A 25039-nucleotide genomic window follows, 5' to 3' on the forward strand; every position below is an offset into this window, starting at 1 on the left:
AGGCTGGGAATATGGCCTAGTGGCAGAGTGCTCGCCTAACATGCATGAAGCCCTGGGTTTGATTCCTCAGCACCACATATACAGAAAAAGCCGAGTGGTGCTGTCGCTCAAGTGGTGGAGTGCTAACCTTGAGCAAAAGGAAGCCAGGGACAGTGCTCAGACCCTGAGTTCAACCCCCAGGACTGGCTAGATAGATAGATAGATAGATAGATAGAGAGAGAGAGAGAGAGATAGACATTAAGGCTTTGTGAATTGAAAATTTAGTCTAGAAAGGGTCAAAAGAAGGAAAATGGCTCTTTGTGCTTTCTCAGATTTAATACCTATAGCTCATCTAGTAAAATGACCATGAAAATAGGACAGTGACACCAAAAAACCTAGGTACAAATATAAGAAAGCAAAATATTAACTTATTTACCAATATATGAAAAACTACTAAGCTATGTAACTAAAATGCTTTAACTTACCCAAACTGGCAAATATATCTACTTTGAGCTTAAAAAAAAAACTATATTTTATTTTCACGATTTCCTAAAAGCTTGTATCATTTTCTACTTGTCTGGAAAACTGCTGATATTCCTTTTTTTCTTTTGGTCATTCATGGCGCTTGAACTCTGGGCCTGGGCGATGTCCTTGTGCTCTTCAGCTTGAGGCTAGTGCTCTACCACTTGAACCACAGTGCCACTTCTGGTTTTTGGTGGTTAATTGTAGATAAGAAACTCACGGATTTTCCTGCCCAGGCTGGCTATGAACCACAATCTTCAGATCACAGCCTCCTGAGTAGCTAGAATTATAGGCATAAGCCTCTGGTGCCCAGATGATATTCTTAATTATAGTCTTTAGTTTTAGTATGTATTTTTATGAGGAAAAAAATATAAGGAAGTGGGAAGATTGGTGGAAGAGAGGGAAGGAAAAGGAAGGGTGAGAGACAAAGACAGAGACACAGAGAAGCCTTGTGGTTATAGTGTCATCTAAAATTCCTTTATGTAAACCAGAATTTTGGTACAGTGCTTCTAATCAGGGAGTATTTTCCCCTATTGCTCTTTTTGTCACATGCTTTGCCTGAGATGAATATGAGTTTTGGCTTAGAGCCTAGAAATGTGTGACCATGAAGCCAATGTAATCTTACAAATCATAACTGCATAACTAATCAACTTTTATGATGTTAAATTCAGAGTTGTTTTAGTATGTTATTAATAAGTGAATACTTATGGTAATAATCATGCAATGTCATTATTAACTTTTCTTTCATGATGTAATCTCATTATTAACTTTATGAGTTTGTCTATGGTTGTACCCTTCTCTAGAATTTTCCTTGGTCCTTTTGTATTATATGACTAAAGTGTAGAATACAGGTTCAGGGTACTCTAGAATGTTTGAACTTTATAGGGGAAAATTTTTTCATGAGTGGACTATAATTACGGAAATTAAGAGAGTTATAAGAAGCTTTGGGGAAAACGTTCCAAAGCTGTATTTATTTTTAAGTAATACATGTAGTCACTCTGAAGTCTAGCTATTCCAAAAAAAATTCCCTTAATATTTGGAGATGAAATATATTAGTCATATCTTTTTATTGATAAATTCTTTTTCCTAAGAAGTAAAATATTTAATATTTGCCCAGATAACTGAGTTCAAGGTATATTTTTATTTCTTTAAACAAGTTAACTGATGGTTTTAATCATAGGCAATGATTTGAGGTATATTGATGGTTTTAATGGTTTTGTGGTACATTGTATATCTCCATTTTCTGAATCGTTTTAGAACATTTTATGTAATAGAAACTCCTTGACACTGGCTCTGGCCTTTTGATATATTCCTATCAGTTTTTTGGTGGGGAGGGGTGGGGGATCTTGAATTCTGTCAAAACAGAAGATTCTAATCTTATTTTGTGCTTTTTCCTGCTTTGATGTTACCTATTTCATTAGTGATCCATGACTGGTTGTTGTTTTTCTCCCCCTGCAGATCCTGGAGCTTGAATTCAGGGCCTGTGCAAAGTCCTGAGCTCTTTTGTTTAAGGCTAGTGCTCTACCATTTGAGCTACAGCTCCACTTCTGGCTTTTTGTGATTAATTGGCGATAAGAATCTCTTTGACTTTTTCTGCCTGGGTTGGCTTTGAGCTGTGATCCTCAGATCTTGGCCTCCTAAGTAGCTAGGATTACAGGTATAAATCGCTGGCAGCCTATTTCCAGGACTGCTTTTGAAAGGGAATTTAATATAGAAATAAAGATCTGGGTCCTTGTTTATATTTATTGCTGCTGTCATTTTATTCTTTCTAGACCCAGAAGACAGAGCAACTTGGATAAAACAACTAAACCCAAAATAAATATTTTTAAAAATCATGAGTGCAAATGGACAGATCTGATTTTATTTTGACTTCATAGCATTTTCCAATTAAATAACTTTTATTATAGATAGAATTTTAAGGTGACCCTCCAAAGTTTCTTTTCTTCTCCTGAATGTAGCTCTCAATTAAAGAAAGATTATCTTTAGCAAATCTACCTAATCAAGTGAACAATTAAAAGTGATTTCTAAAGCCAGGTTTGGTGGCATCATTTTATTTTTTTATTTAATTTATTTATTAATTGAATACAATTTTTTTGACAAGGTGTTGTGCAAAAAGGGTACAGTTACATAGTAGGGCAGTGTGTACATGGTGGAATAATTTTAATCCAAGCTACCAAGAAGTTGGAACTCATCTGGATCACATTGTAAGATTGCTTCTAAATAAGAAAGATTCTTGGCAAAAAAAAGATATGGGAAGGATTTGATTCCATTGTCTACTACAGGTTTTGAAACTGGAATCAGAACTTAAGTACTGAGTTTAGATACTAGCTAAAGTTATATCTAAGTAAAATGTTACGAATTTTTGGATGAGAATTTGTAGCGTATTCTTCCTGCCTAGTAGCTTTTCATAGAAGTTGGCTGTTAGCTCACCAGCTCACCATTACCAAACATATGGCACTTTCACTTTTTGAGCCATAGAGCGTCACCTCAATCTGTGACTAGAGATGACACCCGTATCCGCAGTAGGTAGCTGTTTCATAGCAAGTGTCAGTGGGGAGGCCACAATAGTATGGATAGTTAAGTACAGATTTTAACTGTATGTATGTGTGTGAAACCACTACTGGTTGTGTTCTCTAGATTTAAAGTACAGCATAGAAACAAGAGTTGCTTAATTCTTCCAGGCAATTTCCAGTTAAGGGCTGTTAAATAAAAGAAACATCTTCCCCCCGCCCAACCCCCCCAAGAACTATATTTACATAAAGTAGCAGGGTTGGGAGAGAAAAACTAGTTTATGAAAAAGTGTTTTAGTCACTAACTGGATTTTTTAGTAGGTGTCACTTTAAAATTTTTTCCAGTAATGTTAACCATAGTACTAAATTTATTTAGATCTATTTGAGAATCCTTATTTGAACTTCATTTTGTTATGACTAATTTTGGTCACTGTTTTAACACAGGGGCACTTAACATTCTCATTGCCTTTGTCATGCTCCTCTCTTTACAAACAAGAGACAACATTCAGCCTTTTGGACTTTTTTTCAGTGTAACCTATTATTTGTGTTTTTATTCTGGCTACTCAACAGCTAAGGTGTTTCTTTCTGTTAATATCAGGTGCCATTTTCTTTTGGTCCTCCTAAGAATTTTTTTTAATGTTCTAATATGGTATTTCAGCTCTAATCAACAATTACCAGTAAAAGATTTTTCCCCCTGGGGGCCTGCCTCCGAAGACCATGGACTAGCTAAGATACTGTATTGCTATTTGAATAAAGAAAAAGAAGTATAGTACAAAAGACTGAAACGAGTAGCAGCCATCTATAGAATCCCTGGCTTTGGGAGTGAGGAGCATGAATTGGTAAAGTAGGAACTCACTAGGATTATGACACCAAGCAGAATTGACAGTGGAGATGGACTGCATTAAGTAGAGAAAGAATGAGGGTATGGAGTAGTGTTGCTACATTTGGAAGCCAAGGTAGTTTAAGATCTGAATTCTCAAGTGCTGTGAATGTCTTGGAGTTAAAATGGTATTAATGGTATTAATAGAGCAAATCAGATAGTATAATCTGTTAACTACTAATAGGAAAATTTATTTTTTCTCAAACATTGGCAGATAAATTTTTGTTTTTGAAAGATGTTGAGATGTCTGAAAATCCTATATATTTTATGAACCAGTCATAGAGTTATTATTTCTCAGTGTCTTAGTTGCACAGAATTGATGTACCTTCATTAATTCACTTCTCTGATCCTGCTTCTCTTATCCTCAGGTCATATCCACTGATTATTTCTTAGTTCCTATACTATTGTAATTCAGCAGCATTTGACAAGATTTCTCTTTCCTTAAAACTATTTCTTTTTTTGGAGGGGGGGCGGCAGTTGTGGGGCTTGAACTCTGGGCCTGGGCTCTGTCCTTGAGCTCTTCAGCTCAAGGCTAGTGCTCTACCACTTGAGCCACAATGCCACTTGCAGTTTTCTGGTGGTTAATTGGAGATAAGAGTCTTACAGCTTGTCCTGCCCTGCCGGGCTTTGAACCTTGATCCTCAGATCTCAGCCTCCTGAGTAGCTAGGATTACAGGCATGAGCCACTGGCACCTGGCTCATTATTGCTTTTTTTACACCAAAATTTTTTTATTACATTGACTTAGTTATTACAATTTACAGTTTCTCCTGTCTCACAGCTTCTTTTTGTTGATTCATTTTTCTTTGTCTTTTTCTTATTTTCCATTCATCCTTAGACTACTGTAATGTATAAGGGCTTAGTGCTAAGCCCTCATTAGTATTTAGTGCTAACCCCTCATTAGTATTTATACTTGCTTCCTGATAGATCTCATCTGGCCACATGGACTTAAGCACCATGGCCTTAGGAGTGATGAGTTACCATCTGTACGCTTGTTACTCTTGCCTTGTCTTCTCACCTATCTTGTATTATCAACTACTTATTTGACAAATGCACCTTGTTGTATAGTAGACCTGAGGAACTTGTGACTTTTTTTTCTAGACCTGTCCTGCTTTTGTCATGTTTATCTCAATAAATGGCATTCATCAGATGATGAAACCAAAAGCATACTTGAATCTTTTCTTTTTCTTATACCCTACATTTGGACTATTGGCAAACATGTTTTGCCAAGAAAGCTTTATGAATAAAACTTTTATAAGCATATGTGTTTAGGGTTTGTATGGACATTTTTTTAAATCAGTTGGGTAAATTGGGTAAATTCGTAGGAGTGTGATTGTTGATTATATAACCAGATTATATTTAGCTTTATCACACACTTTGTTATGTTGTCTTGCAAAATAGCTGAATCATTCCGCATTCCCATTGGGAATGAATGAGAGTTTCTTTTGCTACATTTGCAATGCAATTAGTATTGTTGAGTCTTTGGAATTTCGAGTAGTTGTTTAGTGGATCTCATTTATGTTTTCTATTGCAATTCCTTAATAATTAGTGATATTGAGCGTCTTTTTATGTTTGTCATCTTTGATGAAGTATCTATTCAAAATATTTTTGTTAGGAGAAAGGAAATGTTTTGATTGCTTTTTGTAGTTTTAAAAATATTTTTTGAATGGAAGATTTTTTTGAAATGTGATTTGCAAGTATTTTCCCTCAGTTTGTGTTTTGTTTATTAACTTTATAGAGCAAAGATGCTATAATTTTGGTGACACTTACTTTACCATCTTCCCTACACCCCCAGTGGATCATTTTTTTGACTTTTTTATTTTATTAAATTTTTATTGTCAAACTGAGGTACAGAGAGGTTACAATTTCATATGTTAGGCATTGGATACATTTCTTGTACTGTTTGTTACCTCCTCCCTCATTCCCCCCCCCCCCCCCCCGCTTTCCCTTGGATCATATTTTTAGTGTTACATCTAAGAACTCTTACCAAATGTAACAGTGTAAAGATTTTTTTTCGGTTTGTCTTTGAGGGCTTTTACTTTCTATAATGAGAGTTAGGATTCATTTTGAGTTAATTTTTAATTTATTTATTGTCAAAGTTATATCTAGAGGGGGTTACACTGAGTACATTTCTTATCAAACTTGTTACCCCCTCCTGCATTTTTCTCCTACATTCCCCATTCCCCAACTCTCTCCCCTCCCTCCCCAGTTGTACAGTTGGTTTACAGCATATTGCCTTGTAAGTATTGCTGTAGCATTGGTTTGCTTCATTTTGAGTTAATTTTTTAAAAATGACTAATTGTTATTTTATAGAGGTGATATACAGAAGGGTTACATTTACATGTGTCAGGTAATAAGTACATTTCCTTTTGTATAGTGTCATCTCTTCCCTCATTCTCTCCCATTGCCTCCCTCCCATCTCCATCCATGAGTTATATATTTGGTTCATTTTCATCAGTGTTCAGTGTGCTCCACTGCTGTACTTTTCACTCTTTTTCCTCGCTGTCTGTGTCCTTCCCCCACCTTCTTGCAGAAGTCTTTTGATTCCATATCTTAGGAGTTTGTTTCAGTATGTATGTTATTTTATATAAATATGAAGAGATGTTTAGGCATTGCACCTTTGTTATTCTCTTTTTTTTTTTTTTTTTTTTTTTTTTTTTTTTTTTGGCCAGTCCTGCGGCTTGGACTCTGGGCCTGAGCACTGTCCCTGGCTTCTTTTTTGCTCAAGGCTAGCACTCTGCCACTTGAGCCACAGCGCCACTTCTGGCCATTTTCTGTATATGTGGTGCTGGGGAATCGAACCCAGGGCCTCATGTATATGGGGTAGGCACTCTTGCCACTAGGCCATATCCCCAGCCCCTGTTATTCTCTTTTGGTCTCACTGTTTGTAAGTATCCCGAATCCTGTGTAATTTGTCATTTCCCAGTGTGTTTTAGACCTAACTTCCACATATCAGAAAGAACAGGTGCCATTCATCTCTGATCTTGGCTTACTCCACTTAACATGATTTGTTCTAGTTCTACATTTTGAGCTCATTTTTGCATGGGAGGTAAGCAATAAGGGGAGATTAAAAAATATGCATTACCAGTTATTTCAGTACTATTACTTGAGAAAACTTCTTGACTAAATTGATTGTGCATCTTGAACATCAGCTGATGGTGTTTGAGTAGTTCTAGTTCCAGAGTTTTTGTTCCTTTCATCCATAAGTATGTTTCTTTTCTCACTGGTACATACAACCCTATCTTGGTTACTGTAGCTTTTTAGTTCCCCTTCTAACCTTTTGATGATTAATTATAGATTAGAGTCTCATGGACTTCTGCTCAGGCTAGTTTTGACCTGTAATCCTCAGACCTCAGCTTCCTGAGTGTGAGACACTGGCGCCTGGCATGGTTTTCTTTTTAAAAAAATATTTTGCTACTCTAGGTATTTTTTAATTTTTCACATAGATTTTAGAATCATTCTTGTTGGTATCTATAAAAATGTTGGAATTTTTATCCTTAAAATAGTTATGAAAGAAATTTTACTTTGACATTACATATAATTACTTTGATCTAAATAATAATTTAGAGAATTAATTAATATCTTAATTTTATTAAGCCTTTCAATCTGTCAGTACAGTATTAATTTTACATATTTAGATTTTTTCTTTCATACCTGGGTTTTGCAGCTTTCAGCATAAAGGTTGCGAATACACTTTATTGGATTTATGCCTAAGTATTTTATGTGCTGTATTTTTAGATTAATATGGATAATGGATAATATAAGTCTTGTAATAGTAGGTGAACAGCTTTATCATTCTGTAATTAAAATTTTTCTGGTGATATTCCTTATTCTGATTTCTACTTTGTGTGATATTAATATATCCACTCCTGTGTGTGTGTGTGTGCGCGCATGCGTGCGTGCACCAATCTGGTGTTGTCCCTGAGTCTTTTTTTTTCAAGGCTAGCATACTACCCCTTGAGCCTCAGCTCCATTTGTGGCTTTTTTTTGTAACTAATTGGAGTCTCACAGACTTTCCTGCACAGATTGGCTGGAACTGAGATCCTCAGATCTCAGCTTCTTGAGTAGCTAGGATTCCCAGATGTGAGCCACTAGTACCCATCCACTCTAGCTTTAAAGAAATGGTTTGTTCTGTGTATCTCTTTAAAAAGTAAGTGAAGTAAAGCATGTTATGAGATAAAATTAGAATTAAAAAATAATTAGTTTGTAATTGAAACAACTGGCTATTGAGGGGACCAAAAAGTTTTGCTTTTAAATGTTATATATTAGTTGCTAGTCATGTTTTTCCCCTCCTTTTTTAACCCTTTAAAATCCCTTTTATGCCTTTTTTTTTTTTTTTAATTCCTTTAAGGGTCACACAGCAATGCTTCATACTGGCTCATGGCATCCCAAAATTAAGGGAGAGTTTATGACCTGCTCAAATGATGCGTGAGTATTGTTGACCATTTATCTATTAAATTGATTATTGTTTAGTATTTTAACACTTTTTTGTGACAGTCTTGTTAATAAAGTAGGAAATAGAGAATTAGTTTATATAATGTTTATATATTCTTTGCTTTGATTTTAGTTCATTCTGTAATGTTTACTGAAATATGGACACTGTAAAAAATGAGAATTGTTACAAATTCCAGTAGAGTTTATTATAGGACACAATGGATTAGATTCATGCTTGAAATTGTGACTAGTGCTTTATTTTGTAGTTAAAACTGATTTTCATCTGAAATGAAAATATGTACCATTTCTCTTCCTCTATATTGTACAAGTCAGGCTTTCTTCAGCTATACATGAGTATTATTTGACTTTAACCATTGGCTCCATTATAAATATTTTTTAGATCACATTTTAGAGAAACCTGGCAGTAATAAATTCTGATAGCTTGTAATTTTACTTTTTCTTAGCCTTTGACTCACAGTATTAGTTACGGGCTTAGCTGCAAAAAGATCAGTTCCAGTGCCTGATTTATTCAGTAAATATAGCATGCTCTTTAGGCATCGAATTCACTGTGTGATCTAAGTCTCTACCATCATGGGGCTGCCATTCTAGTAGAAGGGAGAATTGGGAGAGAGATAAGAAGCCAAAAATGAAACAATATAATCTTAGATAGAAATTAGTGTTAAGAATAAAGTTAAGGGGCTGAGGATATGGCCTAGTGGCAAGAGTGCCTGCCTCATATACATGAGGCCCTGGGTTCAATTCCCCAGCACCACATATACAGAAAATGGCCAGAAGTGGCGCTGTGGCTCAAGTGGCAGAGTGCTAGCCTTGAGCAAAAAGAAGCCAGGGACAATGCTCAGGACCTGAGTCCAAGCCCCAGGACTGGCCAAAAAAAAACAACACACACAAAGAAGAACAAACAAACAAACAACAAAAAGAATAAAGTTAAGCAAAAGCAGAAGAATAGAGAAAGGGTATGAAAGAGTAAATCTTTGAGAAGTTACTTTTTTGTGTGTGTGTGTGTGTTTTTTGGCCAGTTCTGGGGCTTGGACTCAGGGCCTGAGCACTGTTCCTGGCTTCTTTTTGCTCAAGGCTAGCACTCTGCCACTTGAGCCACAGCGCCACTTATGGCCATTTTCTATATATGTGGTGCTGGGGAATTGACCCCAGGGCTTCATGTATATGAGGCAAGTACTCTTGCCACAGGCCATATCCCCAGCCTGAGAAGTTACTTTTTAATTGACATCAGTCAGGTAAGGGAAGCAGTAACAGGGAAAGGACCTTTCAGGACAAAATGATGGCATATCTAGAAGCTTTGAGATGAGACTGTGGGGCATGTTTGAGATAAAGAAAGGTACTGGTGACTCATGGCTATTATCTATTCAGAACGCTGAGATCTGAGGATTATGGTTCAAAAGCATGTCTGGCAGGAGACTCTTACCCCCAATTAACCACCAGAAAACTGGAATTGGAACAGTGGCTCAAAGTGGTAGAGCACTAGCCTTGATTAAAAGACAGAGACAGTGCCCAAGCCCTGAGTTCAAATCCCACAGCTGACAAAAAACAAAAGGAAAACAAGCATAGTTGACATTTTGTAGGTTTGTAGGAAAAATGGGAATGATAAGAAATAAATCTTGAGAGGAAGGTAAGAGTTAGACATAAAAGATGTTGGAGGCTAAGTGTAAAAGGTCTAGGGTTTTTATGTAATGACAAGCCTATCAACTAAGGAGAATCTGTACCACAGTGCCATTGAAAATTCAGTCAGTAGGAATGGCTTCTTCACAGGGTGTTACCATTTTCTAGTGCTATAACATTGGGAAATAATTAACATTTATTCAGTATTTACATATGCCAATACTGAGCAATGCACTTTACATATGCTACTTATTTCATTTTCCTAATAGCATTGAGGTAGGTAGGTAATCCTGTTATTACATATTCCAAATGAAGCTGATGGTGACTGTCACAAGGATATTGTCTTTGGCTGAGACAGGATTTGAACCAACTGAATTGTATACACATTGTAAGTGGTTGTCACAAAGGTGATATATAATCACTATACCTACCTGTGTATAAGCTACAAGTCCCTTTTTTAAATTAGTATTAAATATAGGACTTCACCCTACAGAGAACACTTCAGCATTCTCCCACACTGTTCAGTGAAGCCACTGCATTGCCTGATTGCGAAGAGAATCATAAAAAGTCCCTTATTGTTTTTGCGTTGTTATACCCTCCATGAAACTTAATTACTTTTCTTGAGGCATGGAGTCATTCTGGCTGTGATGGAGGAGTGACCTGAAACATCCAGTGGCAAATAGTATTCGAGGCCCAAGAATGTTCTCACAAACTGTTGTTTAACTTTGAAGTTGGTATTGGTCACCCACACACATTCTATGTAAAGACCATATGTTAAGGCTTGATTAGAATTCTTAGATCTAATAGTAGGAAGTTTATACTAGATTAAGAGATATTTCTGTGGCTGGATGCAGGTGGCTCATCCCTATAATACTAGCAACTCAGGAGGCTGAGATCTGGGGATTGTGATTCATTGTCAGCCTAGGCAGCAGAGTCTACAGACTCTCATTTACAATTAACCACCAAAAAGCTTGAAGTGGAGCTGTGACTCGAGTGGTAGAGTGCTGTCTTTGAGTACAAAAGCTCAGGGATAGTACTCAGGCCCTGAGTTCATGCCCCAGTACTGGCACCAAATAAAAGTAAGAAAAGAAAGTATTTATGGTGATTGATGAATTAGCTGATTGGGGTCCTTTGCCCCAAATCTTCTGTATCTCTGTTTAGGATACCTCATATCTACTTTCCATTGCTTTATCGAATTATCTTCTATGGTAATAACGATGAGCAAGAGATAAACAATTACATTTTCTTGGGGATTTTAATAAGAGTATTTAACTTAAATCAGGATTGTCTCAGTAGGTTCCATCATATGCATATATAATAATATTCTCTTTTCTTCCCTTCCTCATTACTGCCTTCTCCTTCCTTTCTTTCATTAAGGACAACTGGAAAAATGTGTATTTTCTATATGATCATGGTGTATGTAGCCACTGGATAAAAGCTCAATGTCTCCTGTGTCATCATAGTGTTTACACACTTAGCACTTACTGAAAATGTTTTGCCAGGTTGTGGTTTACAGTAATTGGAATAGATGGGGAGCTCTGACCAGGCTGTCTCCAGCCATGCTTGTAAGGAGAACAACTGTGAATTAATTAGATGCAACAGCAATGAGGAATCATTGGCCTCTGTGAGAAATACAAGGGGAGGCCAAGGTGCCAAGGTGTGGTACTCACTGTTTTGGCTTCACTTACACTAAGACAAATTCAGGACTTTTGGGTCTGAATTGGAAAGGGGAGTGCTTTAATGTTTCAATTACAGAGGACTCAGTGTGAAATATGAAATGAGATCAGACTGATTTTGGAAAGAAATGGAAAGAAAGAAGACATGATGGCAGACTTTTCAGTTTTCCAAAGTTTAGCAGGATGAAAAACAGGTATTGAATGAGAATTTATACGTTTTACTTGGAAGTAAATGTTAATGAAAATCAGATGATAATGAAGACAAAAAGGCTAACTTATCTAAAGAAAGTCATTTATACTTGTGAAATTGGTAAGATGTGATGAGGAACCATTTTATAATTTAGTATTATTGAATTAGTATAGTTCTTTTTTTTTTTTTTTTGTCTTTTCTTTTTTGGTATTGGGGATCAAACCCAGGACTTTGTACTTGCTAGGCAAGTGCTTTGCCACTGAGCTACATCGCAGCCCATAGATTAGAATATTTCCATTTTTAATACAGTGTTTTAGAGTATCTAACTGAGTGAAAGTACAAATAATACTAGAATAATCTGTGCCCTTACTGCAGAATTGTATGAAGGAAATTCCAATTCAGCACAGAGTTCTGCTCATAGGTACTGGTGAGTGACTCAGATGTTTTTGTCATTTGAAGCGGTTTTCATTTTGTTGCTCAGAAGATTACGTTATAGGATTGGTTTAGGTCTGTTATGACTTTTTCTCCCTCTTTGCACAATTATCATATTGATGTCCTTGACATATTGAGCTTTTTGATGCTAATGCCATGTTGAATTTTCCTTATGTTATTCTAGTGTTTTTTTTCCCCTGATTTTCTAGTTTTTCTGATTTTTTAAGTCATTGCTATGACATTTTAGGAAGGACTAAGGATGCATCTTATTCCTCATAATTTATATGTTAAAGTCTAAATCTTTAGGAACTTAAAATGTGAGTGTATTTGGAGTTAAAATGATTTAAGATGATGATGATGAGGCTAAGCCTTTATAAGAAGAGGCATTGAAGACTCATCATATCCACAAAGAAAGAACCATGTAGGGCAAAGGTGGAGATGACTGTGTCCTCAGTGACAGCCTTCCAGATGGTGTGCTGCTCTTGTCCTTAGGCTTTCACTTCTTGGACAGCTAGCTACCTTTTCAGGGTGCCCATCAGGGTCTCCCTTTTTGATCTGTTTATCCTCTCTTTTTCTTCACTGTTCAGATCACAGCTGCCATGTGTTTTCCATAGCAGCTACCAAACAAGGAATCCTCTTTTCCAAAATCATTGACTAGTGATGGTGGCTGGACTACCATTAAGTCAGTTTCTCCTTTGATTTTATTCAAATTAAAAGACTTCTGAATGGCTTTAAGACTAATTTTCTTTGTTATGCCTGACTACCTGTAATTCAAGGGGATCAGTTTCTCTCTGGGAATTATTATTCTCAAACATCTGGAGAGGCGGCAAAGCAACATTTTTGTATTTTTCCAGGTTCTTTTAACCTTTGCTGCTTCTCTCTGGCAGTAGCCTGCCTTCTTTGCCCTATTTTTATTTTTTTTATTTTTTGCCAGTCCTGGGGCTTGGACTCAGGGCCTGAGCACTGTCCCTGGCTTCTTTTTGCTCAAGGCTAGCACTCTGCCACTTGAGCCACAGTGCTGCTTCTGGCCGTTTTCTGTATATGTGGTGCTGGGGAATTGAACCCAGGGCCTCATGTATAAGAGGCAAGCACTCTTGCCACTAGGCCAGCCCTCTTTGCCCTATTTTTATATATTCTTTTTCTGGTGCTGATCCTGGGGCTTGAACTCAGGGCCTGAATAGTGCCTGTAGCTTTTGTGCTCAAGGATAGATCGATCTACCATTTGAGCCACAGCTCTACTTTTGGCTTTTCGGTGATTAATTGGAGATAAGAGTCTCACAGAGTTTCCTGCAAATGCTACAGCTCCAGACTGTGATTTTCAGATCTCAGCCTCCCGAATAGCTAGAATAACAGGATTGAGCTACCTGTCCCTGGCTTCTTTTGCATATATTTAAGTTGAATTTTCAAAAAAGTTCCTCTCAGTTCTTAGAATGAAATATTTCAATATACCTTTTGTAATGATGATAATATCACTGTTATTTTCCCATTCTTTGTATGCTTTGATTTTTAGAAAAATACCAGCTTAAACTTGTTGAAGGTGTATAAAACCTCTGTCAAATATTTTTCCCTTATTGAAACAACTTTTAAGACAGCTAGCTGACTGTTATTGAAGATAATCTGTGTTGAAGTGGAATCACAGAATCTCAGCAGCAGAGAAGAATCTTGTCTATTCCAGTCAAGAACTTCACTTTTCAAAAGGGAAAACTGAGGTGCTTATGTTGACTCACCTTGTAGCAGAATAGTTCTTTTACTCTTAAGTAACTTAATCTGTTCACTGTGCTCCCCACTTCATAGAGTCCTATCAGGAAACTTAAATTAGTTCTGAAATGAAAGGAAGATAAGCACTTGTCATTTTTTTCCTTTTAACTAAGTAATAATCAGTACAAATTTCAAAGGTGGAGTTTATTCCTTTCTAATTCTGTCTATTTTTCTTTAGTAACAACTCACTGTGAAATGTTTGTATGTGTATTTCATAGTTGTTTTTTTTTTTTTTTTTTTTGGCCAGTCCTGGGGCTTGGACTCGGGGCCTGATTACTGTCCCTGGCTTCTTTTTTTTTGCTCAAGGCTAGTCCTCTGCCACTTGAGCCACTTGAGCCACAGCGCCACTTCTGGCCGTTTTCTATATTCCCAACCCTTTTCATAGGTTTTTAACATGAGTAAAAAGCTAGAAATTATGTCTACCTCCTTCCCTACCCAGGGGGAGAGAGGAAATATGGAGGAATAGTGAGGCAATGTTAAGTTCATTATAATTCAAAACAAATTGCAATACTTGCAAAACTGTTTGGTGTAAGTGAACTGAACACCTCAGGGGGGGAAAAGGGGAGGGGGGAGGGGGTTATGAGGGACAAGGTAACAAACAGTACAAGAAATGTATCCAATGCCTAACGTATGAAACTGTAACCTCTCTGTACATCAGTTGTTTTTTTATTTTTTATTTTTTGTTTTTTTTATTAATTGGACATAAATTTTTTTACAAGGTGTTGTGCAAAGAGGGTGCAGTTACATAGTAGGGCAGTGTGTACATTTCTTATGATATCTTACGACCTGTTTTTCTATCCCTTGTCTAGGTCAGGTTGACATATATGCAATATACAATGTATCAAGAACATATACAGTATTCACAGACTTGGTCTCTACTGTCTCTCCATCTCCCTTTGTTAACAGTCATATATCAGGGAGATCATGCCCCTTTGTTTTCTGTGTTCTAGGCTTGTCTCACTCAACATTATTTGTTCGAGTTCTGACCATTTCCCTGCGAATAACAGTATTTCACCATTCCTAATCACTATGTAGTATTCCATTGTGTATAAGTACCATATTTTTTGGATCCATTCGTCTGTGGAGGGGCATCTGGGTTGTTTCCATATTTTAGCTATTGTGAATTGTGCCGTGATAAACATGGAGGTACAAATGCCTTTTTGATATCTTGGATTTTGCTGTTTAGGATAGATGCCTAGGAGTGGTATGGGTAGGTCTATATTGAGCTTTTTGAGAAACCTCCATACTGTTCTCCAAAGTGGTTGTACTAATTTGCACTCCCACCAACAATGGAGAAGGGTTCCTCTTTCCCCACAGCCCCTCCAGCATTTGTTGTTTCCTGAGTTCAGAGTATAGGCCATTCTAACTGGGGTGAGGTGGTATCTCAGGGTTGTTTTTATTTGCATTTCCTTTACTAGCAGGGATGTTGAGCATTTCCTCATATGTTTCTTTGCCATTTTTATATCTTCTCTTGTGAAGTCTCTCTTTAGCTCTTTTGCCCATTTCCTAATAGGTTTATTGGGCTTGGAGGGGCTTAGTTTTTTGAGTTCTCTGTAGATGACCGATATCAGGCCTTTGTCTGTTGCTGTGCTGGTAAATATCCTTTCCCATATCGTTGGCTGTCTTTCTATTTTGGTGGCTATGTCCTTAGCTGTGCAGAAACTTTTTAATTTGTAGTATTCCCATTTGTCGAGTCTTTCCCCTATTTGTTGTGCCCCTGGGACTCTATTCAGGAAGTTCCTTCCTGTGCCTATAAGTTCTAGTGTCTTTCCTACTCTGTCCTTCAGTAGTTCCAAGGATTCAGGTCTGATGTTGAGGTCCTTGATCCATTTTGAGTTGATCTTGGTGCATGGTGATAGGCTTGGGTCTACTTTGAGTTTTCTGCATATGGCTGCCCAGTTCTCCCAGCACCAGTAGTTGAAGAGGCTATGTTTATTCCATTGTATGTCTTTAGCTCCTTTGTCGAATATCAGTTGGCTGTAAGAGTGCGGTTTTATTTCTGGGTCTTCAGTTCTAATCCATTGGTCTTCCGATCTGTTTTTATACCAATACCATGCTGTTTTTGTTATGATGGCCTTGTAGTAGATCTTGAAGTCAGGTATTGTGATACCTCCTGCACTGCTCTTTTTGCCTAGAATTGCTTTGGCTATTCTAGGTTTTTTGCTGTTCCATATGAATTTATGGATTGGTTTCTCTATTTCAGTGAAGAATGTGGCTTGGATTTTGATAGGTATTGCATTGAATTTGTATAACAATTTGGGCAATATGGCCATTTTCACTATATTGATTCTGCCTACCCATGAGCATGGGAGGTCTTTCCATCTCCTTGTGTCTTCTTTGATTTTCCTTATTAGATTTTTGTAGTTTTCATTGAATAGGTCCATCACGTCCTTGGTTAAGTTGATCCCTAGGTACTTTATTCTTTTTTTGGCTACTGTAAATGGAATTGTTTCCATAATTTCCTTTTCTGTTTGTCTATTGCTGGTGTACAGAAAAGCTGGTGACTTTTGTGGGTTGATTTTGTATCCTGCTACTTTGCCAAATTGGTTTATTAGGTGTAGGAGTTTGGGTACTGAGTTTTTTGGGTCCATCAGATATAAGATCATGTCGTCTGCGAATAGGGATAACTTGATTTCTTCCTTGCCGATGTGGATCCCTTTGATGTCCTCCTCTTGCCTTATTGCTATGGCTAGGGATTCCAGCACTATGTTGAACAGAAGTGGGGAGATTGGGCATCCTTGTCTTGTTCCTGAGTTTAGGGGGAATGATTTAAGTTTCTCTCCATTTAATATGGTATTAGCAGTTGGTCTGTTGTATATGGCTTTTATTGTTTTGAGGAATGTTCCATCTATTCCTGTTCTCTCCAAAGCTTTTAATAGGTATGGATGTTGTATTTTGTCAAAGGCCTTTTGGGCATCGACTGAGATAACAATGTGATTCTTGATTTTAGTTTTGTTTATGTGGTGAATTACGTTGATTGATTTACGGATGTTGAACCATCCTTGTGACTGAGGGATGAAGCCTACTTGGTCATGATGTATGATATTCTTTTTTTTTTTTTGGCCAGTCCTGGGCCTTGGACTCAGGGCCTGAGCACTGTCCCTGGCTTCTTCCCGCTCAAGGCTAGCACTCTGCCACTTGAGCCACAGTGCCGCTTCTGGCCGTTTTCTATATATGTGGTGCTGGGGAATCGAACCTAGGGCCTCGTGTATCCGAGGCAGGCACTCTTGCCACTAGGCTATATCCCCAGCCCCATGATGTATGATATTCTTGATCAGTTTCTGGATCCTATTAGCTAATATTTTATTGAGGAGCTTTGCATCTGTGTTCATTAGTGATATTGGTCTGTAGTTCTCTTTTTTTGTTGGATCTTTGCCTGGTTTGGGAATGAGTATGATATTAGCTTCGTAGAATGAGTTTGGGATTTCTCCCTCCGTTTCTATTTCGCGGAAGAGTTTGAGGAGTATTGGAATGAGCTCCTCACTAAAGGTTTTGTAGAATTCGTTGGTGAATCCATCTGGGCCTGGGCTTTTCTTAGTAGGGAGGTTCTTGATTACCTCCTGTATCTCACCGTAAGTTATTGGTTTATTTAGTTGATTTATTTCTTCTTGGTTCAGTTTGGGCAGTTTGTACTTCTCTAAGAATTGATCCATTTCTGCGAAATTATTGTTTTTTGCTGAGTAGAGGTTTTGGAAATAGCTCCTTATGATTGTTTGAATATCGTGTGTACTTGTTGTAATTTTTCCTGTGGAGTCCCTGATTTTACGAATATGAGTCTCTTCTCTTCTTTTTTTTGTAAGTCTTGCAAGGGGTCTGTCAATTTTGTTTATTTTCTCAAAGAACCAGCTTTTAGTCTTATTTATTTGTTGAATGGTCTTTCTATTTTCAATCAGATTTATCTCTTCTTTAATCTTTGTGATCTCTCCCCTCCTAGTCGTTTTAGATTCTGTCATTTCTTGTTTCTCCAGTTGTTTTAGTTTCATCGTGAGGGTATTCACCTGCTCTGCTTCCATTCTTTTAATGTGGTGCTGAGTGCAATGATCTTGCCCCTCAGTACTGCCTTAGCTGTGTCCCATAGGTTTCTTTGTGATGTGTTTTCTTTGTCATTGTGGCTTATGAATTCGTTGATTTCATCTTTAATTTGATCTGTGGCCCAAGTGTTGGATAGCAGCGTGGGGTTTAGCCTTCAAGAGTGTGTATAGGCTCTGTGGTATCCTTTGTTGTTGAGGGTTACCTTTAATCCACTGTGGTCAGATATAATACATGGGATGACGTCAATACTTTTGTATTTGCTGAGGTTCTTTGTGTGGGCTATGACGTGGTCTATTTTGGAATATGATCCATGGGCTGCTGAAAAGAAGGTGTATTGGGTCTCTGTAGGGTGGAAGGTTCTATATAGGTCTGTTAGATCCATTTGGGAAATGGTGTTATTTAGGTCCTCAGCTCCCTTACTAATCTTCTGGGTGTTGGATCTGTCTCTTGGAGAGAGAGGAGTATTAAAGTCACCCACTATGATTGTGTTTGCGTCTATCTTGCTCTGTAATTCTTTGAGAATTTGCTTGACATATGTCGGGCCTCTTTTGTTTGGTGAGTATACATTTATCACCGTGATTTCTTGATTCTGGATTTTTCCTTGTATTAATATGTAGTGTCCTTCTTTGTCTTTTTGAGTGGACTTTAAAGAGAAGTCCAGCTTGTCTGAGATCAGAATGGCTACACCTGCCGTTTTGGTGGATGCATTTGCTTGGTAGATCTTGCTCCATCCTTTCACTCGAAGCCTGTTTTTGTCCCTTGCTGTAAGGTGGGTCTCTTGTAGACAGCAGATGTCAACTTTTTGTTTGCGAATCCATTCTGCCAGTCTGCTCCTCTTTATCGGGGATTTTAAACCATTTATATTTAAAGAGATCAAGGATAAGGGTGTTTTTTCTCCTTCCATTTTCTTGGTGGGCTGTTTTTTCTTCTTTTTTTTTTTCTTGTCTTTAGGGAGCTTGTGTTTCTGCTGGACTTTGGCTATTGAAGTTTCTTTCTGATTCTGTCTGTGTGTCTTTTACGATCTCTGTTGGGTGGGGTTCCCCTCTTAATATTTGCTGTAGGGCTGGTTTTTTATTCACATACTCCTTTAGCTCCTCTTTGGTGTGGAAAGATCTGGTTCTCCCTTCGAATGTGAACTCGAATTTCGCTGGATATTTGATCCGAGGTTGTAAATTGTTATTCTGGAGTACTTGGATGGTGTTCTTCCACTCACTTCGAGCTTGGTAAGTTTGTGTGGATAAGTCGGATGTTATTCGAATCCTCTTCCCATTGAAAAAAGTTTCCTTCTTCGCTTTGGCTGAATTCAGAATTTGCTCTTTAATCTTGAGGTTTGTAGTCTTGAATATTATGTGCCTTGGGGTGGCTTTCCTGGGGTCTGGCCTGCCAGGTGTCCTATAGGCTTCGGTTACCTGGATGGGGTCCCCTCTGAGATTGGGGAAGTTTTCTGCAATTACTTTATTGAGAACATGATTAAGCCCTCTGCTCTGGTATTCGGCTCCTTCTTCTATTCCAATTATGCGCAGATTATATCTCTTGTCTTTGTCCATTAGTTCCTGGATTAGTCTTCCCTGAAGCTTCACCTTTTCTTGGAGTGTGGTCATTTTCTGGTTGTTGTCAGCTGCTTCATCGTCCAGGTGAGAGATTCTGGATTCTATATGGTCTACTCTTTGTGTTATGGTTTCAATTGCCGAGTTTATGGATGTCAGAGAGCTATTTATGGTTGTCATATCAGCTCTGATCGTGGAGATTTCTTCCTTTAAAGAGTTGTATTTTAAATCTATTTTTTCATGCATTTCAATTCTCAGGATGTGGAGATTTTCTTTAAAGGCAGCTTGCATTGTATCCATTTTTGCTTCCATTTCTTTAAATGAGGCTTGCATTGTATCCAGTTTTGCTTCCATTTCTTTCTTGGCTTCCTGGGTGTCCTTCCAGATTTCCGCTCTAAATTCCTGGAATTATTTTCTGATTTCATTTTTGAAGCTTTCGATCATTCCTGTTAACATGGCCTCATTTGCTTTTTTAGTCTCCATCTCCTCTTCAGTCGTGCTGCTTTTTGGAGCTGGCGAGTTGGCTTGCCCTTTGATGAACTGAGTTATGTTTCTTTGTGATTTGCGCATCTGGAGATCTGGATGGCTTCTCAGGTTTGGTTTGTAGCTCCTCCCTCCCTCATGTGTAGATGTGTCTAGGGCAGCAGGTCCTGCCGCTGTGGCCCCGCCCACCAGTGCAGGGTACGCCTACCAGAGCTGGCACTGTCGCCGGGGGCCCCGCCCTCCTGTGCGCTGTGCGTCCACTGCAACAGGCACTTCGGCGGGATATGCCTCCCAGAGCAAGTCCTGGGTTGTTGGGTTGTGCTTGTGCCCTCCCACGAGTCCGTTGGGGGGGGGCGGTATGTGTGGGGTCCAGTGGGATCGACTGTCCGGGTGTGGCTTGGCACCTTCAGACCTCACCTCTGCTGTGAGTGGGGGACGTGATCAGGCTCAGGTGACCCTGCTGGGCTGGTATTGCCCACCAGCGCCTGTGGTTTTAGTTGTAAGAGTCTGGGAGGTCCAGGCGCCTCGGGTGGGGTTTGCACAACTGGCCGTCTCCTGGCCCCTGTTGGGAAGGGGGCGGGGCCGGTTCTGCCAGTTCAGGAACCTGTGGGGTGTTGGTGCTGCCGGGCCCTTCCCCTGCTAAACTGACTTCCCAGCGCCTGATGGGAGCTTCCCCGCCTGATTTGGGGGTTCTTTGTTCCCTCAGGGGTGGGGGAGGGGGAGGGAGGGCACTCACTTTTGCTGCTTTGTGTGTGTGTCCCGCGCAGCCGTTGGCCCTTCAGGGGTTGGCGAAGTGTCGTGGTGGCTTCCCTGGTTCCCGATTTCTGCCGTGCTGGGTTCCCTTGTCCGAACCCGGTGTGGACCCGAACTTCTTGTCGCTGCCGGTGTGTGTCTTGGTCCGCACCCTGCCTTGTGTCCGTGGGGTCTCCCATTATATGAATTCTGCGCTCCTGGCAGCCTGTCTGCCGATCGCCGGGTTCCCCTTTCCCAGCCTGGCCCTGTTTGGGCCAGGGTTGGCTGGTGGGGGGAGGTGCCCCGGTGAACCTCCGGCTCCGTGTAGGTTTTCGGTTCTTCTTTTTTGCTCCTTTTTGTTTTCCTGCGTTTCTCCACTGCTTCTGGCTGCTGGTTTTGCTGGGTTCTTGATGGGGTGTTGGGTGTTGGAGTTCCCAGCTCACTATGCCGTTGGAGCGAGTCGGGCTGCCTCCCTATTCTATCGGCGCCATCTTTCCTCCCTCATTTTCTATCTTGGTCGCAGCCCAGACTCGGTAGCTGAAACTGCCGACCACGAGTGCGGGATCAGGACCCAGACTCAGGAGCTGGAACCACGCACATCGGTGCAGCCCAGACTTGGGAGCTGGGACCGCATTGTACATCAGTTTTATAATAAAAATTAAAAAAAAAAAAAAAAAGAAATGTAGCCAGTGGCTCATGCCTATAATCCTAGCTACTCAGGAGGCTGAGATCTGAGGATCATGGCTCATGGGCAGGAAAGTCCTCAAGACTCTTAACTCCAATTAATCACCAAAAAAACTGAAAGTAGAGCTGTGGCTCACGTGGCAGAACATTAGTCTGAAGCAAAAAAGCTCAGAGACAGCACCCAGACCCTGAAATTAAGCCCTAGGACTACCACAAGCAAAGCAACAAAACAAAACAAAAAAAGAAAAAAAAAGAAAAAAAGTGATTTCATAAAAGTAGATGTAGGCTAGAGAGAAAGACAGACTAGTGGCTCTGACAAAATAGACACAGGACCAGTCTGTGTTGTTGCGTGTCTTCCCCCCCCCCCCCCCCGCCTCCCCTCCCCAGCTGCTGTGGTCTGGAGAAAGTCATGCAATGTTAAGCATTTACTGGAATGACAGCAGACAGGTACATGAAGGATAAAGGAAGAATTGCCAACACTTATTTGCTTGGAAGAACCAAGGAAAAGCTTCATATGGGATTCTGAAATATGTCATAGTATAAATTGACTTTGATGGAAAAGTAAGAAAATAATGAGAAGACATTGATATACTAAAGAATTCAAATCTAAATTTATATCCTTAAAGAAATTACGACCTAATCATGCAAAACATATTTACTTAGAAGTAAATATATACATGCCTAAGTTTTATTTTCTATACTGTGAAATAGAGATATTAAAATTCAGCAAATTTAGTTTATTTTGACCAACTAAATGTCATGAACTATCAATATCATGAAAAGAATGATCCTTTGTCAGTGAAAGGATCATGTCAGGCATGATACAGATCATATACTCAGTGACCTTGATTTCATAATATTTTCTTTCAAGAAAAGAGGGAAAGGGCAAAAATAATAAAGGGACGTTTTAGGGACAGTGAGGAAATTTTAATATGACAAATTGATTGCAAAAGTAGCTACATTTTTTTTAGCTACAATTATTTATCTTTCCTTATATCTGTGTCTGTTGCATCTTGTGACTATGTACCTATTACTATTAAGAAGTAATGCTAGAAGTTGTACCTCATTAATCTAGGCCAACCCAATGTGGCAAAAATGTGTTGGTTCTCAATATAGTCTTCTTGAGAGTTTTTATGGGCTTCCACTCCCCAGGAACTATGGTATTGCTATCTGAATCAAGCCTTAACAATTCTTTTCCAGAATAAAATATCCAGTAGAGGAGAGTTTAATTATCCCAGCTCAGGATATCTTAGACCGGTTTATAATCCACTAACTCTCAAACTTGTAGGATAGTTGTCTAGATGCATAGAACTGACCACAGACATATAAGATTGCATGAGAGAACAAACAGTTGACTGGTAGATGCATGAGAAATAAAATTTTCTTAGTTTTTTCTTTTTTTTAAAGGTCAAAGTCTCACTGTGTAGTGAATGTAGGCCTTGAACTTTGATCCTCTCCCTTAACCTCTCAGATGCAAGGATTGTGGGTATGAACCACCATTACCCAGCTATGTCTATTCTTTAAAGTCATTGAACTTGGGAGATGATTTACTATGTACTGTTTGTAACTGACAGATGCTTTTATTTGAAGATGATTTATTATGTCACAGTTTAAACTGACTACATGATTTTATTGAATTATTTAGAATTATAATTATAAAGAAAAATGTTTCTGTTCTTAGGTGATACTGGGTAATGATTAAGAGGGAAATATAATGAGAAATGCAAGTTACTTATAGGCTAGTAAATACTAGTTTGTGTACAAGCAGGTAGATGAAGAAAGATTGAAAATACAGAACTGAATGACATTTACTATATATATGCTGTTTGTTGTAAAAGATATGAAGGTGTTTATTGTGCCATTTTAATTTAAACATTTTTCAAAATGAAAAGTTGGGAAGGGGTGTTCGTTTTTTTTTTTGCCAGTCCTGGACCTTGGACTCAGGCCCTGAGCACTGTTCCTGGCTTCTTTTTGCTCAAGGCTAGCACTCTGCCACTTGAGCCACAGCACCACTTCTGGCCATTTTCTTTTCTTTCTGTTTTTTTTTTTTTTTTTTTTTTGGCCAGTCCTGGGGCTTGGACTCAGGGCCTGAGCACTGTCCCTGGCTTCTTCTTGCTCAAGGCTAGCACTCTGCCACTTGAGCCACAGCGCCCCTTCTGGCCATTTTCTGTATATGTGGTGTTGGGGAACCGAACCCAGGGCCTCATGTATACGAGGCAAGCACTCTTGCCACTAGGCCATATCCCCAGCCTGTTTTTTTTTTTTAATTTAAATTTTTATTATCAAACTGATCTTCTGGCCATTTTCTATATATGAGGTGCTGGGGAATCGAACCCAGGGCTTCATGTATATAAGGCGAGCACTCTTGCCACTAGGCCATATTCCCAGCCCCCCTGAGCTTTTTTCCTCAAGGTTAATGTTATACAACTTGAGCCACAGTTCCCCTTCCAGCTCTTTGGTGGCTGATTGGAGATAAGTCTCTTGGATTTTCCTGCCCTGGCTGGCTTTGAACTGCAGTCCTTAGATCTCAACCTCCTGAGGAGCTAGGATTACAGGGGCAAGCTGCCAGTGCCTGGCTTCTTCAGTGTATTTTAAGTTTCTTCATGCCAGTACTGGTTTAAATGATCAGAACTCAGTGGTTGGAGATTGTCCCCATTAGATTTTCCATGCACGATGTGTGCCTCAGACTGCAGTACCTGTTAAGATGTCCATGGAGAGTCACAGTGCCAAAGAATAAGAGATTCTGAGAAGAAATACTAAACAAAAAGAGCAAGCATTTTCCAGACATATTGATAGAACTCTTCTCCCCCGCCCCCCAAGCCAGCCAATAATACCTGCTGTACTTTTGGTGTAGTGTTCTGAGGAGTGCAGTTTGGGAATTCGTCATCATTAGTTAATGTTTTATGATAATGGATTCACTGAATTATAAACATTTTCAAGTTTGGTTATGACTTGCAAAAATGAATTATACATCATTTTTAAAGCAAGTTTTTTCCTATCATAGTGGAAAGAGCATGTACTTCGTAGTCAGAACTTAGAGACACTTTACCAGTAGCTTCTAGCAACTAATTTACCATCAAGTTTTAGATTCCTATAAGAGAAGATAATATTGGATCTGTAAGAGTCTAATCTGGAATAAATGTGTAAAACTTTATGAATACTTAATGTTCACTAGCTTTTGATCATTTAGATGTGAAGGTTCCTATCACATCTCGATGAGTATCCCTTATTTGAACATATGTGGAACATGCAGTCTTACAGGCGTTTGCTGGAAGGCATCTAGGCAGACTGAATTTTTTTTTTACTTGGTTTTTATAATCAATAACATGTGTAAACATAATTGTAAAATTCTGCAAGGAATGATGACTCACATAAATGGATCTCAGAAAAATAAATTTCCAGTAATTCAAAGGATTTTTTTTCTCTTCCATTTGAAGTAGTTTGAGAAAAACTTTAAAACATTAGTTGCCTCATTGTTCACGTGTGTTTTGAATATAATTTAACATTTTCATAATTTATAAATGGTTATATTGTGGTATGTTATGCC

At 38.8% G+C, this 25039-nt stretch overlaps 1 protein-coding gene across 1 annotated transcript in view; it reads left to right on the forward strand.

Moving 5' to 3' along the window:
- The window catches only part of Wdr70 (WD repeat domain 70), a 201947-nt gene that overhangs the window by 61824 nt on the left and 115084 nt on the right, over positions 1-25039 (forward strand). The window contains exon 9 of the mRNA XM_048368484.1: positions 8241-8317. Within this exon, the coding sequence (XP_048224441.1) occupies positions 8241-8317 (77 nt within the window). The remainder of the gene's footprint in view (positions 1-8240; positions 8318-25039) is intronic.

Source organism: Perognathus longimembris, chromosome 19 (assembly GCF_023159225.1).
Source record: "Perognathus longimembris pacificus isolate PPM17 chromosome 19, ASM2315922v1, whole genome shotgun sequence".
NCBI classification, from domain to species: Eukaryota; Metazoa; Chordata; class Mammalia; order Rodentia; family Heteromyidae; genus Perognathus; species Perognathus longimembris.